A 16883-nucleotide genomic window follows, 5' to 3' on the forward strand; every position below is an offset into this window, starting at 1 on the left:
AGCCTGGGGCGGAAGCTTCTCTCATTCAAGCGTTTTAGGAAGGGGAAAGGACACAGGCAAAACGCAAGCTCTCTCAGCACATTTATTTTAGTGTAAACTCTCCAATGCCTCCCTCCGCCGCACCACCCTTAGCCTCTTAATTGCTGAAACGCAGCGCCTTCCTTACTTTGCTCTTGTCACGCTCCTCTCTTTTTTGACCAAAAACCTCCAGTGGGTAGATGTTAGGGAGCTGCTCCGTCAGTTTACAGCGCCCCTCCCCGCCTCGCGTCTTTCTTAGCGCAATAGCTAACATTCATTGAAAATCCTTCAACAGACGCGTGGGTTTATGTCATTGTATGAGTATTCACTGAGCGCTCAGAGTGGGAACGTTAATCAGCAATGAAAATATTAACTTGTTTCTAGGCTATATATATTTTTTCAACTTAAAAGCCTAAAAAAGAAAAATCTCAGTTCACTTCCGAAAAGAAACCTTCACCCTCAAGCTCTCACCCCTGCGCCTCACTGAACGGCACTGGCCACAAAGGGGCAGTGGCGGCCACGGAGTCGAATCTGGGGATGTGTGCGGCGGCTCGGCCATCGGTTGCTCTCGCCTGGCGCGCGGCTCTCGGCCTTGGATTAGCGCAGCTGGGGACGTGGGAGGCCGCGGGCCCCGCCCCCGACCGGCGGCGGCGGCGGCCCAGCGCGGCAGTCTGCGCTGCAAGCGGAGCGGCGCGGAGGGCGCGACCAGCGGGTGGGGGCCCAGGAGTGTGTACTGCCTTCCGGGCTCCTCTCCGCGCGCTAGGGCGCGGGCACCACCGCGGGCCCCTCGGGCGGGCGCCAGGCTCAGGGCGCCGGGGGTCGGGGGGGCAGCCCATCGGGGTGCCGGGACCATGGCGCTGCGCGCCCGGGCGCTCTACGACTTCAGGTCGGAGAACCCGGGCGAGATCTCACTGCGGGAGCACGAGGTGCTGAGCCTGTGCAGCGAACAGGACATCGAGGGCTGGCTCGAGGGGATCAACAGCCGCGGAGACCGCGGCCTCTTCCCGGCCTCTTACGTGCAGGTGATCCGCGCCCCCGAGCCCGGCCCGGCGGGCGACGGCGGCCCGGGCGCCCCGGCCCGCTACGCCAACGTGCCACCCGGGGGCTTCGAACCCCTGCCTGCCGCGCCGCCCACCTCTTTCAAGCCGCCGCCCGAAGCCTTCCAGCCCCTGCTGCAACCGCAGCAGGCGCCGCCGGTGAGCACCTTCCAGCCGACGGGCGCGGGCTTCTCGTACGGCGGGAGCGCCCTGCAGCCGTCGCCGCAGCAGCTCTACGGCGGCGGCGGCTACCAGGCCAGCCAGGGCAGCGACGATGACTGGGATGATGAGTGGGACGACAGCTCCACCGTGGCTGACGAGCCGGGCGCACTGGGGAGCGGCGCTTACCCGGACCTCGACGGCTCGTCGTCTGGGGGCGTCGGCGCTGCTGGCCGCTACCGCCTGTCCACGCGCTCCGACTTGTCGCTGGGCTCCCGCAGCGGCTCTGCGCCCCCGCAGCACCATCCGTCGGGGGCCAAGAGCTCGGCCACCGTGAGCCGTAACCTCAACCGCTTCTCCACCTTCGTCAAGTCTGGCGGGGAGGCTTTCGTGCTGGGTGAGGCATCGGGCTTCGTGAAGGATGGGGACAAGCTGTGCGTGGTGCTGGGCCCCTATGGCCCCGAGTGGCAGGAGAACCCCTATCCCTTCCAGTGCACCATCGACGACCCCACCAAGCAGACCAAGTTCAAGGGCATGAAGAGCTACATCTCGTACAAGCTTGTGCCCACGCACACGCAGGTGCCGGTGCACCGGCGCTACAAGCACTTCGACTGGCTGTATGCGCGCCTGGCCGAGAAGTTCCCGGTCATCTCGGTGCCCCACCTGCCCGAGAAGCAGGCCACCGGCCGCTTCGAGGAGGACTTCATCTCCAAGCGCAGAAAGGGCCTCATCTGGTGGATGAACCACATGGCCAGCCACCCGGTGCTGGCGCAGTGCGACGTCTTCCAGCACTTCCTGACCTGCCCCAGCAGCACCGACGAGAAGGCCTGGAAGCAGGGTAAGAGGAAGGCCGAGAAGGATGAGATGGTGGGCGCCAACTTCTTCCTGACCCTGAGCACGCCCCCCGCCGCCGCCCTCGACCTGCAGGAGGTGGAGAGCAAGATCGAAGGCTTCAAGTGCTTCACCAAGAAGATGGACGACAGCGCGCTGCAGCTCAACCACACAGCCAACGAGTTCGCGCGCAAGCAGGTGACCGGCTTCAAGAAGGAGTACCAGAGGGTGGGGCAGTCCTTCCGCGGCCTCAGCCAGGCCTTTGAGCTGGACCAGCAGGCCTTCTCGGCCGGCCTGAACCAGGCCATCGCCTTCACCGGAGATGCCTACGATGCCATCGGCGAGCTCTTCGCCGAGCAACCCAGGCAAGACCTGGACCCGGTCATGGACCTGTTGGCGTTGTATCAGGGCCACCTGGCCAACTTCCCCGACATCATCCACGTCCAGAAAGGTAAAGCCTGGCCTTAAGAGCGGACGGTGTGGGATGTGTTGTTCAGGCTGAGAGGGTCACTTTGACAGAAGTCCCATTGTCTGTTTCAGATTAATATCCCACAGGTCGGGATCCCGGCAGGGATGTGGGCAGCCAGGCGGTGCCCCAAGGGTAGGGCAGATGGTGGGCTGGTAGCTTCCTCCTTAAAATATTTCCAGACAGGCTTTTCCAGACAGGCTGCGGGTACTCTCTTCAGAGGAGGTTGAGAGAGCACTTTTGACGACAGTGCTGTCATTTTAGAGTTTGAATAGTTGGGTAATGAGCTTCTGGGATCGGTCATCTTGTGTCTAGGGTAGAATCAGAAGGGGACCCAAGCCATGTTAGGCATCCATTTGAACACTGGCAGTGTCACTTAGCCGTGGGTTTCGGGAAGTGTGGAAATCAGGGGCAAGAGTGGATATCTGCAGATAAAGGTAAGTCCTGCTTTCGCCCCTCTGCTCGTCTCAGCCCCTGCATTGGTAGAGAAATTAGGGTCAGTTCTCTGTAGGTACTACTTAAATGGGGCGGCATAGGAATTTCCTGCACAGGCTTCTTGCTTGCGACCTTTGTGAAATAAGGTAAAACACTCAGCCAAATTTCAGGAAGTTTTAAGAAAATTACTCTCTTTAAGCTTGGTCATTTTGAATTTGGTGTCTACTAACCGACTGAAATTAAGATGTAGAATGTATAGGATCTGAGTATTGTGTCTGAGAGCAGTGTTTCTGGTATCTCAGCGAGTTAGCTGCCCAGCTGTCGGAGCTTGTTTTATTTAGTCGTCGTTAGTGTCCCTAAAGACTGAAGTTTGCAGATTGTTTTCTTAGAAAATAAATTAGAGCAGAATTAGAGCAGTAATTCCTGCCTTAACCTTACTCGCTGGCTTGCATTCTGATAGCCTGCCTGGAGAGAGGGAGAATGGGGAGGGGTTGGAGTGGGGAGGCAGCCTTGCTGAGAAGGTCTTCGGTTCAGTGTGGGGGAGGGGAAGAGGACGTCACTAACCACCTTCCTGAGGGGGTGGAAACCTCCTTGGGCCAGTGCCTCTGGCCCTGGGTAATGAGTCGCTCGCTGCCCTTTCAGGTGGGACTGCTCATTTACAAACAGCCCAGATCTTTAACCTGTTCTTCCTGGTATTAAGCTAAAGTTTGCCTCTCTTAATTCTCTTTCTGTTCCCTGGAAACACACAAAGTAAGTTTCTTCCTTGTCATGTCAGCCCATCAGAACTTTTGGAAAAGCAGCTTCCTTTCCCTCTGCTGCACTCCTGCCTCTTCGGAGTAGGTGACAGGCTTCTAACTCCCCAGAGGGGGGTCCGGCAAACTTGCTGATGCTGGTGTAGTCCCTGCTAAAATGCACTGCCCCAAACATCTGCAATACTAGATTCAGTGGAGAAGAGTAACTTTTTTTGACAATTTACATCTTGTAAGTGCAGTATAAGGTTAAATTAGCTGTTTGGGCAGCCATATCACTATTGACCTGCGTTGAACCTGCATATTTGTTCCCTGTGACCCCCCTTTTTTGCATAAATTGCTTTGGATTCTTGATATTTTAGTTGGTGCTGGTGCAACTGACTCTTTGAGCCTTTAATGCGGGATCTAACATTTAAATTCCACTGTGTTACATCATTCTGGATCCAGTGCTGGGTATCTTTTTACATGTTTCTGTGAGTTTATGCAGATTGTTGGTAAACAGTTGAAAGGGTGGAGCCAGGTACAGACGCCTGCAGTCACACACAGGTGGCTGGCTACTACAGGGCAGCATCAGTTCATTCAGTGGTTTTACTGTCCACACACTCAGCCTTGCTGAGTGGCTCTGCTGTCGAAGTGATTAAAAAATACTTGATGTTTGCTATAAAGTCTATTTTGAGTTTATATGTAGTCTGTTAAGCCATGTACATAGTTTATTTTTTTTTTTAACACTAGAACTAAAATCATCTCCTATTGGGATTTGAGAGACTTCCTTCATTAAAACCAGTACCATTTTTACATTGTTTAAACAATTCAAGGGCCCTAAACATAATCTTCAGGAACTTCAGAAAGAACATCAGTTGATATTCAACATGGTTTGTTTCTGCTGTAGCCTTGGTGTGTGATGTACAGGGAGCGTGTGTCCCTGGATAACATGTCTTTAGAATGTACTGCCATTTAAAGCTATAGCGTGCAGTGCATAAAGCTAAAAGCATTTGTTTACAGCAAGCATTTATCAAGGATGCTAGTGTTGGCCATTTTAGGAATACAGATGAGCTTTAAGCACGGCTGAAGCTTTTTGAACATGTTCTGGATGTTCACATGATTGTATGGAGCAGAAGAAACATCCCCCTCCCACCCCCACTACACAGTTGCTGTTGGGATGAATCTTCATCTCAGCACTTGGGAATTTTGTTTGCAAGTTGTTTTTTCCTTCAGGATCTCAAAACATAATCATATTGTAGACCTTACTGTGACTTTTGAGAGAAGAGTCAAAAAAAAAAGTGAAAATCTTGAAGCAGTTTTGTGCGATCTTTTGTTGTGAGTATTTGGCCCGAAGTTTTTATTAAGTCTTTGTTGTTTCCAGTAAGAGAAAAGTGGTTTTATCCCTTTTACATTTTACATGTTCTAATCATATATTACCCTGGAGAAAAGCTTGGCAACCCACTCCAGTATTCTTGCCTGGAGAATTCCATGGACAGAGGAGCCTGACAGGCTACAGTCCATAGGATTGCACAGAGTCGGACACGACTGAAGCGACTTAGCACACACGCAATCTTATATTAAGAGACCCACATTCAGTTGAGTCAGAAAAAGATTAGAAAGTACTTTTTGATTACTAAAGCAGTTATGAAGGGGAGTTAATTAGTTGTTTTTCTCCCTTTGTCCTTGGGGGGAGAGGACGGGACCATTAGGCTCCTCTGGAGCCTCTTTCTTATCCAGGAGACTGCTGCCATCAGCCAGCTTTCCCAGAGTTTTGGACCTGAGTTCTTCCATGCTGAGTCTGTAAGCCACACGTAACTCTCTAAGTTAGTTACAGTTCAATAAAATTTTAAAAATTCGGTTCCTTAGTCATACTAGCTATACTTCAGGTGCTTTATAGCCAGCGGCTATCATACTGGACAACAGAGATGAGGCCTGTTTCCTTCCTTGCTCGAGGTTCCCATTGGACCGTGTTGAGCTGGACTGTTGGCCAGAGTTTAACTGTACATCCTGTTATGGGTTTCTCTGGCAAATCGATGATCTTTTCACATACTTCCAGATAGTTTTCTTTTCTCGATCACCTGGCATCCCTTCTCTGTATGGACTTAAGGAATAAAAAATAGACGGGGAAACAGGTCCTGCTAGATCCTTCTCTACAGAACATCCCAGGTACCCAACCATTGAGTAATACTTGTGCAGTGGGAGGAAGTCCACCGGTTTTGCAGCCTGCCTTCATGCCCCGTTCAGAAAACCCAGCTGGGTTCCGGATGGACATTTGAGGCTCATAAGGAACCATCTCCAGAAAGAGGGTGGGAAACGTGAACACCCTGCAGTGTGGTCAGCTGGGGTTCACTGACCATACTTAGCACTGAAGCCACTGCTTAATCATGGTTTTAGCATAAGTGCTTTCTGCAAAAATGAAGAGAGCCTTGTGTTTCCTTCAGCGAAAAGGGAATGTTAGAATTCTGATATTTTTTTTTTTTTTTAATCTACTGATGAAGTCTTAGATAAACAGACCTATTTTGGTTCATGGAGTTCAGTGTAGGAAGAAGGCAGTTTTCTGTAGTCTGAGGTACAGTAGATGGAATTCAGAACTTGAATTTTATTCATATTTTGCTTTGTTGTCACAGGAGCCCCTTAAATTCTTTGTTCATGGACGGTTCATTGATTGCTGATAACCAGCCTACACAGGTCTATCAGTGAGCTTTGTAACCCTGTGCTCTTGATTTTCTTTTCTTGAAATGGCAGCCTCTTATCCCCTTCTCTTCATCGTCCCTGCCTGCTGTATGCTTTTATAATGCCAGTGTTAGTGAGTTTGGTGTGGTGTGTAGAATATATTTCACTATCAGTTTCTTAGCATATTCAATTCTGTTTCCAAAGATACGATTAATCTCTGGTATTTAATGAAGCTTAATCTGGAAGGCAGCGAGTGATGGTGGTTTAAAAGCTTTGGGCTTATCTCTTGGGGAATTCTGTGAAAGGGAAAGACTGTAATGTTAGATGATGAGAAATGTTGGTTTCATCTTTGTTTATGAATCTGGACTAGATAGCCAGAGGCAGTGACTTAAAGGGAAATTGTATTCCAGAGAAAAGGTATAAAATCATGTAAAGGTGATTGGTTGGTATAGTCTGAGTATGTGAAGTGGGGATGCAGAACCAGACAAATAAACAGGCAGTCCTGTTTTCTGTGCTCGTAAATTAAACAAGCAGGGTCTACTTCACTGCCCTCTGTAAATGGTCCAGACGGAGCTTCCTTTTGAACAAAAAACAACCCCAGGACCTCAGGAATGATACACCAGTAGTGAGCCTGTCAGTCTTGTGGGTAGAATTTCACCATTGTGCTTCCTGTCAGCACAGGGAGGGTTGGTCTTCTGTCCCCCAGACATTAATTAAAGATAGCCAGAGTCCCGGCAGGGCACTCGAGGTGAGGCTGGGCCACAGCAAGCCCTTCCCTCTCTGCTCCCCATTCTCCTGTGTCTAAACATAGCCCTGAGATGGTGGTGCCAGAAATACAGAGAAGAGGTCTATTAAGCGGGCTGTTTACAAGCTCATCCTTACTTTGAAACGTCTGGGCTAGCAACTGAGGTCATTCACCGTTTTTGCTTTTGTCTCATCTATAACTGTACCATTTTTCCTCTCCCATCCACTCCTAGTTATTTTTTAAGGAGACTTCAGTTCCAGCCTTAAGATTTGGCCCAATCTCTATTTTCTTAGTGGAGACAAATTTGCCTTTGGGGTTTTTGTTTTACATGACTGAATCTCTTGGTTAAAGCATCAGTGTGACTGGCCACTGAATGTCTTGGTCACCACCTAGGTGGGGACACTACTCACATCACCTTGTCATTGGTTTTTCCGACTTCTTTTTTGAGCCGTGAAGCCCTCTACAGAATCCTATCAGGAAGTCTGGTCCGTTAGGCTGGTCACTGTAGAGCCCAGAGGTGGCATGGACCCGAACCGCCACTCACGGTCTTCTGAGGAATCTTGGGCTCAGCTGACTGTCTGTCCTCTTGAAGTGTCATATGCACAGCCTCCTATCTGGTCATTTTTGAATTTTCAAAGACCGTGTGGAACCTAAACAACCCTTACCAACATGACAGTTTTCTTTTCAGGCTAAATAATCTGCTGTCTCTCGAAGTGTTTTTTAAAACTAAAGTTTCATATCAAATTAGACTTAATTTGCTATCTATTTATGATGATCACACACACACACACACACAAATAGCACACTAATGCTTAGCTCTGTTTAGAGACACTGTGCCCAGAAGACCTGAACTGTTTGTCATCCCATGTTTACAGAGCACAGACTCGATTTGTGTCAGCAAGAGGGACAGACAGGACTCTGATCCTCATGGAGGTTTTTGTTGTTGTTGCAGTGGGGGTGCAGAGCAAGTCCCATCACAGAGTTTTTTGACTGGTGGCAGGGAAGCTGTGTTCCAGGGTGCTGAGAGTCCCCGGGGCTGTACAGAGCAGATGGGATTGGTCTGGGTCTGATGGGGGGCTGAGTCAACTCTGGAGCCCCACAGCAGAGTCCGGTCACCATGGGCCAGCCTGACATCTGGGTGACCAGATGTGTGGGGATCCTTGGGCAGCTGTTTTAACCTCTGTGAGCCCCGTTTTCTCCCTGACAGAGGGAACACTTCCTCATAAGGTCATCATGAAGACCAAATGTTACGGTTCTTAGTAGTTGCTCACTAAGCAATTGATTTTGCAAAGTATAAAGATACTTTTAAGATGGGAGATACTCTCCCTTAAAAGACAATTCCAGAGATCTTATCATCCCTTCAGGTGGCCTTTTACCGCCAGAATTGCAGACAAAGTGTAAAACCCCATAGAGTCACAGGTACAATAGTTGAGTGCTGTATTTTAATGCAGCTGTTATTTTGCACACCAGGAAAAATGGTGACTGGAGTAATCATTGGTGTTATTGGAGTCACCAGTTTGCTGTGGTTCACATTAAGGAGTTTATGTAAATTGTCTCTTGTCAGCCTCTCTCTTCCTCCAGATTCCTGTGTCCTTGCACAAGCGCTGGCGTTTCTGAGCCTCAGTTCTATCACCTGAAACTCTGAGGGTCACGGTTTCCTAGATGTCGTTTTGTTGGTTAACTCTTTCAATAGCATCGCTCCTGCGTTGAAAACAAAATATCAAAAAAATAATAATAATAAAATATTCCAAAGTATATAGTGAACATTTTGACCTTGTTTCAGGCTAGTTTCAAGAGCATTCTATTTGTTTATGTGTCTCTGTAATCTAGGGGCATGAGAATCCTTTATCGGTTGGCGTGAAAGAAGAGTCACGCACATTTAGTTCGGATCAGCAAACAGGCATCCAGGTCTTCCCCTGCCAGGTGTTGCGACTGTGAAAGTGATGACTCCCTGGCCTCCAGCCTGTGATGAGAGCTCCCAGGTGTGCTGACGCCAAGGCGTGCTGGGTGGCTGGAGCAGCTTTCCTCTGACCCAGATGAGGGTGTAATTAATAGGGCCACCAAAGAGAGAAGGTGTGATGGGCTGTCCCCTCCTACAAGCTGTAGCTCACCTTGAGTTCTAAGTGCTGTCTCCTCTTCAGACATAGAGCCAGTCTTGCACTGTTGATCTTGCATTTGTAGCTCGGTTAAACTTCAAGGTGGACGACTTTTAGCCACATGTCATTTCTTCTCCCTTTCCTTGGAACTTTGTATCTCTCACTGTGATGTGACTTTTTTCTTCTGATAAAGAAGTTTTATTTGTTATTTAGCAGGTAGGGAGGCACTGGTTAGGGAGGAGAGCTTAACATCATTCAGTTTATTCATGGGATCCTCTGAAAGGTAAACCTGATTTTATTCAACAAATATTTAAGTGCCCATCAGACACTAGTAAAGATGCTATGGTTGCACCAGAAGTCAAAGCAAAGATCACCACCCTTGTAGAGTTTGCATTCTAGCAGGGTGGAGACACAAAGAAAAAACACACACTGAGTAATTATAATGTGTGTCCAAGTATGATATGTGTTCAGTTCAGTCACTCAGTCATGTCTGACTCTTTGCGACCCCATGGACTGCAGCATGCCAGGCTTCTCTCTCCTTCACCATCACCCAAAGCTTGCTCAAACTCATGTCTATTGAGTTGGTGATGCCATCCAGCCATCTCGTCCTCTGTCATCCCCTTTTCGTCCTGCCTTCAATTTCTCAGCATCAGGGTCTTTTCCAGTGAGTCACTCTTCGCATCAGGTGGCCAAAGTACTAGAGCTTCAGCTTCGGCATCAGTCCTTCCAGTGAATATTCACAGTTGATTTCTTTCAGGATTCACTGGTTTGATCTCCTTGCAGTCCAAGGGACTCTCGGGGAACCGCACCTGCACCCACAGCAGCCTCTCTGGGTCACCCCTCACAACCCAGGCTGGCCCCCACCTCCAGAGTGCAGTGGGAAAAACACCTCGGTCAGAAAGAATCTGGCGACCGGGCCCCAGGTGTGCCCACCACCTGCCTCAACGCCACAATCTGGGCCTGTCCCCACCTCCAGAGCAGGTCACTGGGGGACCTTGGGGCCGAGGGGGAATGAACGCTCCTAAGGGTGGCACAGAAGTAGGCTAGACCACCAAGCCACAGGCGCTCTGGGCACAGAAGACCCTCTCCGTGCCCACCACGGTGGCCCAGCCCAGGTAAGGCTGAGTCAGTTGGTCTCTGCGGCCGGAGGGGCACAGGGCGATGCTGGTCGACCTGATGAGGCGACCCAGGAGCTTGAATCTGGAGCGCAGTGACAGTCACCCACCTCATGGTATATGTTAGGGGGAAAATAGATGTGGAACAGAACAAGTGGACTTGCGGAGGCAGGAGGCAGAATGAGGTACGTACTGAAAAGCATGATCATCGAGAAGATGAGATTTAAGGAGGTGAGGGAGGTAACCAAACAGGTATGGGGGCAGAGTTCTTCAGGCAGGAGATACAGCTGGGGTAAAGGTGCTAGCGTGGGTGTGTGCTGGGCCTGCTGAGGAACGGCAGGGAGACAGGTGATGGGTGCTAAGAGAGTCTGAGTGGGAGGGGAGGGCCCAGAAGGTTCGACTTACAGGGCTTCCTAGGCCATTAGGATTTGGAGTGAAAGCCCTAGTTTGACGGGAGCCATTGCAGGTTTTGAGGGAAGGAGTGATATACAGACTTACTCCACTTGCTGTGCTAAGAAGAGAATGGGCAGGGATGAGGCAGGGTGGGGAGGTCAAAGGTAGAAGCTGCTGCTGCTGCTCCTGCTAAGTCACTTCAGTCGTGTCCGACTCTGTGTGACCCCATAGATGTAGCTAGGGGCCAGTAAATCTGATAATGTGGCTGAGAGATGATGAGATAGTGAGATTTCACTCTAGATTTATTTTAAAGATAGAATCAGCAGGTTTTCCTAAAGGAACAGATGTGGCACCTGAGAGGAAGAGGAGACGTCAGAGTGAGTCTGATTTGGGCTTCATCAATGCTAATAATGGAGTTTCCATCAGCTGAGATGAGGAAGGCTGTGAGTGACACAGGGGTGGGGATGGGCTATTAGGACTTGAGTGTAAGCCTTGAGGGTGGACAGGCTCCTGCATTCTGTTCCACATCTCCCCTACGCGGCGCATTCACAGTCAAGCCCCAGGTCAAGTTCCTGTCCTTGGAGTATCCCAGCCCTTTTCTAAGTCGTCTTTGCTGATAGAATGCTGACTGGTGTGCCAGAGACTGTATGTTGCTTGGTTAGTGTGCAGGGATCGTGTTTTTATGTTCCTCAAGTATAAAGTTCCACTATTTCATACATGCATAGTAAGTATTTAATGAATGCTTGTTGAATTAATGAAGTAGGCACTCCAAAGTACTTCTTGGTTAATTTTGAAATAGATTTCTTCTGTAATTTATAGAATGTTTTTGTTTTTCTATTTATGTGATGATGGATAACAGGATTTAAAAGCGTACAGGAAATAAAGATAGGATTTGGATGTGTTTTATGGGTGAAGTCATGAACATGTGAGCAGTTTAAGTCTTAGACTTAAGTATCTACAAAATGACTTTCCAAAATTCACTGGAGTGGGGAGGAGGAGAGGAAGTTTGAAAATGCTTCATTTTATGTGCCAGAAGAATTATGTACCTCATGATTGAACTTTATATTGATTCTTGGTGTTTAAACTCGTATATCGTATGTTTCTCTCCTCTTTGGTAAGCTTTCATGATACTACTCTTTCCCTGGGGTCCCTTTTGCTTAATTCAAAACATGTGAATTAGAGCCTGTGTGTTCAGGGTGTTGAGTGACTTGGATGCACAAACCATTGGGTGTGGGTGTTGGGCAGGAGGTGCCTGCCCTCAGGGAAAATGCAGTTCCATGAGGGAGGGAGAATGTGTGTGCAGAAAACTGAAATGAGAGGTGGATCTGACTTAGTTCCTGTGTAATAATAGTGCATGAGAGTCCAGGGTTGTGTTAGAGGTTTGAGTGGTAGCATTGGTTTTCCCTTTGAAAGATAGTTGTATTTTGCCTTTTGGAGGAACATTGATGGACAGTGCATGGTTGATCTGGAAATGCTTTGGGATAGGTTTGATAAGCATATAAGAGCTGATAGGCTCCATGCCCAGAGCTTAGGTCACTGAGGGAGGCTGACAGGTGAGTTAGCTGTCACTATACAGTGTGACCCATACAGGCACGGTAGCACATGCCACGGTGTGAAGTAGGACAGAGGAGGTGTGGTTAACTATGCAGAGTTCAAGGGTGGCTCCTCCCTGTCTCAGCTGAAGAAGAGTTTTGAAAAGCAGTTGGGAGTTTGCCTGGTGGGCAGCGCAGGGAAGGGCATTCTGGGCAGAGGGAACCATAAGTACAAAAATCAGGGACTAAACCCGGCTGCCTCTCACATCAGCCTTGGCATGGTTGCAGCTGGACATAGGGCCCCTTCTGGATGCACTGAATCTGAAAGGCAGGAACATGTAGCCTAGACACTGGTGTTCTTAAGAAAGGTCCTCGTGGTTTTGATCCTGGAGGTGATGGAGGGAGCCTCATGGAAGATCAACAGGGGTATTGATGTGATCGGGCCTGCAGTCCTGGTGACGGGTGTGAAGGGTGGCTCGGGGTGGGGCAAGATGGGAAGTTCTTGGAATAGTTCGGGCAAGACATGGTGAAATACTAACCTGAGAGAATGTCTTTGGAGGTGGGGAAGAGGAGACGGAAGGAGGTGTTGGCCAACAGGAGTGGGGGAAGGGGCAGGGAGAATAAAATGCCCTGCACACTGAGCCTGTGGACCTGCCAGCAAAGATGCCGGAAGATGCATCGGGGTCTGCAGCCAACAGGTCAAACCCACCCAGGTGCCTGTTCATTTATAGCACTTGAGCTTAAGGATGTTTTATATATATATGTATATTTTTTTTAATGGTTGTATAAGCCTCAATTTTGCCTCAACTTGCAAAGCATCAAATATTTACTGTCTGATCCTTAAAGAAAATGTTTGCTGACCCTTGACTTGGAGGTCAAGCAGGTTAGGGAGTTGATGTATGTGTGGCTGTTGCTACCATTTTTAAGTACTTACTGCGTGAACAGCAGTATTCCGGGCAGTCACATCCATTGCATCTAATTCCATTCAGGGGTGGGTGTGGCAGCAGAGTGGTCGTGAGCCTGGACCTCAACCATATGGGGCTGAGTTCCCACCAGCAGCTTCGCTCAGCCTCAGTTTCTTTGTGTGACACCTGGAATAACCATTTTCTATGGCAAATATGTCTCTAAGCAATAATGATTAGCTGTTGAGTTAGTTTGCCAGGACTGCTGTAACAAATTACCACAAACTGGGTGGCTTAAGAAAAGTATAAGTTTGTTCTCTCCCAGTTCCGGAGTCTAGAAGTCTGACATGAAGACATCGGCAGCGCCGCTCTCCCTCCAAAGGCTGGAGGATCCTTCCAGCTTCTGGTGGTTGCCGGCAATCCTTGCTGTTCTTGGCATGTAGACTCATGGCTCCAGTCTCTGCCTCCATCTTTACCTGGCATTCTCCCTGTGTGCTCATCTCCTTCTTTTAAGGATGCTACCACTTTGGATTTAGGGCCCATTCTTCCAGTATGGCCTTGTGCTTGCATGCTCAGTCACTCAGTCATGTCCGACTCTTTGCAACCCCATGGCCTGTAGCCCGCCAAACTCCTCTATCCATGGGATTTCCCAGGCAAGATTACTGAAGTGGGTTGCCATTTCTTCCCCCAGGGATCTTTGATCAAACCTGCGTCTCTTGCATTGGCAGGTGGATTCTTTACCATTGAGCTACCTGGGAAGCCCAATCCAGTGTGACCTCACCCAAACTAATTATGTGGGCAAAGACCCTGTTTCCAAATAAGGTCACAGTTACAGTTTCCAAGTGGATGTGAATTTTTGTGAGGAGATACTGTTCAACCCAGTATAGCTGTTTAACTCCCCAACTGGGTGCCAGGTGAGGCTCAAGGAAGTTGAGTGATTTCCAGAATCACGCAGCTAATAAGGAGACCTAGGATTTGAGTTCACTTTTAGCCCTGACCTGAGGTCAGTACTCTTTATGCTACAATAGGTAGGATGCCTGCTAGAAAATTGTTTTATCCTATAGGCAGTCAGCAGCCACTAAAGGTTTGAAACTGAAGAGTGACTTCTGAACTGTGATAAAAGTAGCAAATGTACATTGAGGGTTTTTGTGCATCAGGCATGGTGCTTTGCACTGGATTATATCTATTTAAACCTCATGGAAGATTTTGAGGTAAATTCTCTCTTTATCCCCACTTTGCCGGCAGGAAGGCGGTGAGCCATAGAACCTAACTGTGAGCTCTTGGCATGCGTCCCCCGAGTGCAGCCTGGTTCCCAGGAAGCTGCTCCTATTGGCTGAGTACAGACCTGCAGAGGCTTGTTAGTAGACCAGGCTCGAGGCAGGCTTTGAAAGAGCAGGTGAACTGAAGACACCTGTCAGGGAGAGTGGTAGGACTGGTGAGGGGTGGCTCTCTTGAATCTAGAGTTATTGTTTACTTGCTAAGTCATGTCCAACTCTTTTGTGACCCCGTGGACTCTAGCCTATCAGGCTCTCCTATCCATGGGATTTCCCAGGCAAGACTACTGGAGTGGGTTGCCGTTTCCTCCTCCAGTGGATCTTTCCGACCCAGGGATCCAACCCACGTTTCTTGCATCTCCTGCATTGCAGACAGATGCTTTACCACTGAGCCACCAGGGAAGCTTGAGTCTAGAGTTACCTTTGAAGTATTAAGTTTGAGTGACAGAAAGTAGTGATGCCAAGAATAGAAATAGGTAGGTTTAAGAAAAGAAAGATTAGAGGGAAAGAGAAGGAATGGGGCTGAAGGGATCCTTAGAAAATCCCATTTTCTGGACTTTTTATTATATTTCGTTATATTGACATTTGTGATTTTCACAAAAGCCCACCTATTGCCTGCAGTGAGAAATCTTTATAAATGCTAGTAAATGTCAGCATGGGTAATCTATAAGTTTTCATGTGTTTTGAGTTATATTTTATGTCTTTTAAAATACTGTATTTCTATTGGTAGATTGTTTTGACTTCAGTTGTTTATTTATGATTGGTTCAGGAAGTCTAGATGTGGCCAGTGGAAACCTGGTCCCCGCCATTGGCAGAAAGCAGGGACACCCCAGGGCCAAGAGTGTGCTTAAGTTTAAAACTGTTGATTTAGGAATCTTCCCCAAAGTGTAATGATTGTAAAGTGATGTGAAGTGCCGATCATAATGGCCACAGCAAACAGCACTGTAGGAAGCCATTAATGCTGGGCTGCTCACCACTTAGTACCCACTGTAGCTTAAGTAGCAGCTGGTAACGCTGGGGTTTACAATTACATTTCTAAAGTTAAAAACTAGATATTATTTGGGAAGAATACTTGAAAGAAAGAAAAAGATCCTTTGAAAACATTGTTCTAACTGTAGTAGTAACTGCAGCCCTCTCAGAAGCGGTCCTGGGAACCACGGATCTGGCTTTGGATGTGTACCTAACATGTCTGTCTCTTTTCTAAAGGGCCAGTGCCACCTCACTCTATTCCTTCCCCCATAGAGAAGGGCCTGTCTGCTTAGCAGCTCCTGTTAGATTTATGTCAGTCTGTGTGCGTGTGTGCTCAGTCGTGTGACTCTTTTACGACTCCATGGGCGATAGCCCACCAGGCTTCTCTGTCCATGGGATTCTCCAGGCAAGAATACTGGAGTGGGTTGCCATTTCCTTCTCCAAGGATCTTCCCAGTCAAAGGATTGCATCTGCATCTCCTGCATTGGCAGGCGAATTCTTTACTACTGCACCACCTCTTAGCTTGGGCCTCCCTTTATCTTCCTAGAAAAAAAGAAACTTAAGGTTTTACATTTGGTTAAAGGTAGTTTCCAAAGTCCATTTTAGTCTTAGGTATAGGTATGTTTTGTTGTATGTCAAAGGTCATTTAAATCCAAAGTGCTTGGCAGCTTGCAAATATCCCTAATGCTGCTTTATTTGTACAGACCTATACCCATGTGTGTATATCAGGAAACAAAAGGATTAGGAATTAGGAACTACCCACTGTGCACCTCAGGCATCAAGTGTATTCTCTGAATTTTAACCACACTATGGATTCTGTTTTACAGCATCAGTTGTTTCATTCGAGTTTTATTGTATGTTCATGATTATCAAGAATATTCCTTCTACCTTATTTTATTATGATTCTGTGGGTAGAAAACCTTTAAGAAAGAAAATGATACATGTTTTTTAATCTTCAAATTCTGGTCTTTATCTCTCTTTGCTTGGCCATAAGCACATCAACGTTTTCACCATTGTATCCAGAGTCTTCTGAAATAAAAACACTATTTTTACAGTATTCCCTTGAATCTATCACCCTAGTATCTTTATCATGTATTTAACACTTAATATAAGCTGAAACACGAGAACCTTTATTATATATAACATTTCCTAGCTGTGAACAGAACAACCTATGCTACCAAATGGGCCACAAGAGATATAATCATATGATTTCCATCTTCATTCCTGGACAAGGTGAGCTGTATGGATGTATGTACATAGTGAGTAGAAGTAATCCAACGTTTTAAGATGCGGTGCACGTCAGTGGATGTTTTCATTCATACTAAATGTCATCCTTCCTGTACACTTCTGCTGATTGCTGAATGGAGCTAAAAGAGCTGCTTAATTAGGAAATAATAAGACTTTTACCAGAACAAACAGCTTCTTATTGTATCTTCAGGACCCAAACTTAGAGGCCTGAGTTCTTTAAGGTTCTTTAATTTTTTTCATCATCAAGCAATCAGGTCTT

General features: G+C 47.8%; 1 protein-coding gene across 1 annotated transcript in view; it reads left to right on the forward strand.

The window, feature by feature from the left end:
* Positions 1-577: 577 nt before the first annotated feature.
* Positions 578-16883, forward strand: part of SNX18 (sorting nexin 18) — a 28788-nt gene continuing 12482 nt past the window's right edge. The window contains exon 1 of the mRNA XM_086361690.1: positions 578-2496. Coding sequence (XP_086217816.1) covers positions 870-2496 — 1627 coding nt within the window. The 5' untranslated portion in view covers positions 578-869. The remainder of the gene's footprint in view (positions 2497-16883) is intronic.

The sequence above is a fragment of the Bos grunniens genome, chromosome 20, assembly GCF_055505025.1.
Source record: "Bos grunniens cultivar Pamir isolate PY7600 chromosome 20, Bosgru_T2T1.0, whole genome shotgun sequence".
NCBI lineage: Eukaryota > Metazoa > Chordata > Mammalia > Artiodactyla > Bovidae > Bos > Bos grunniens.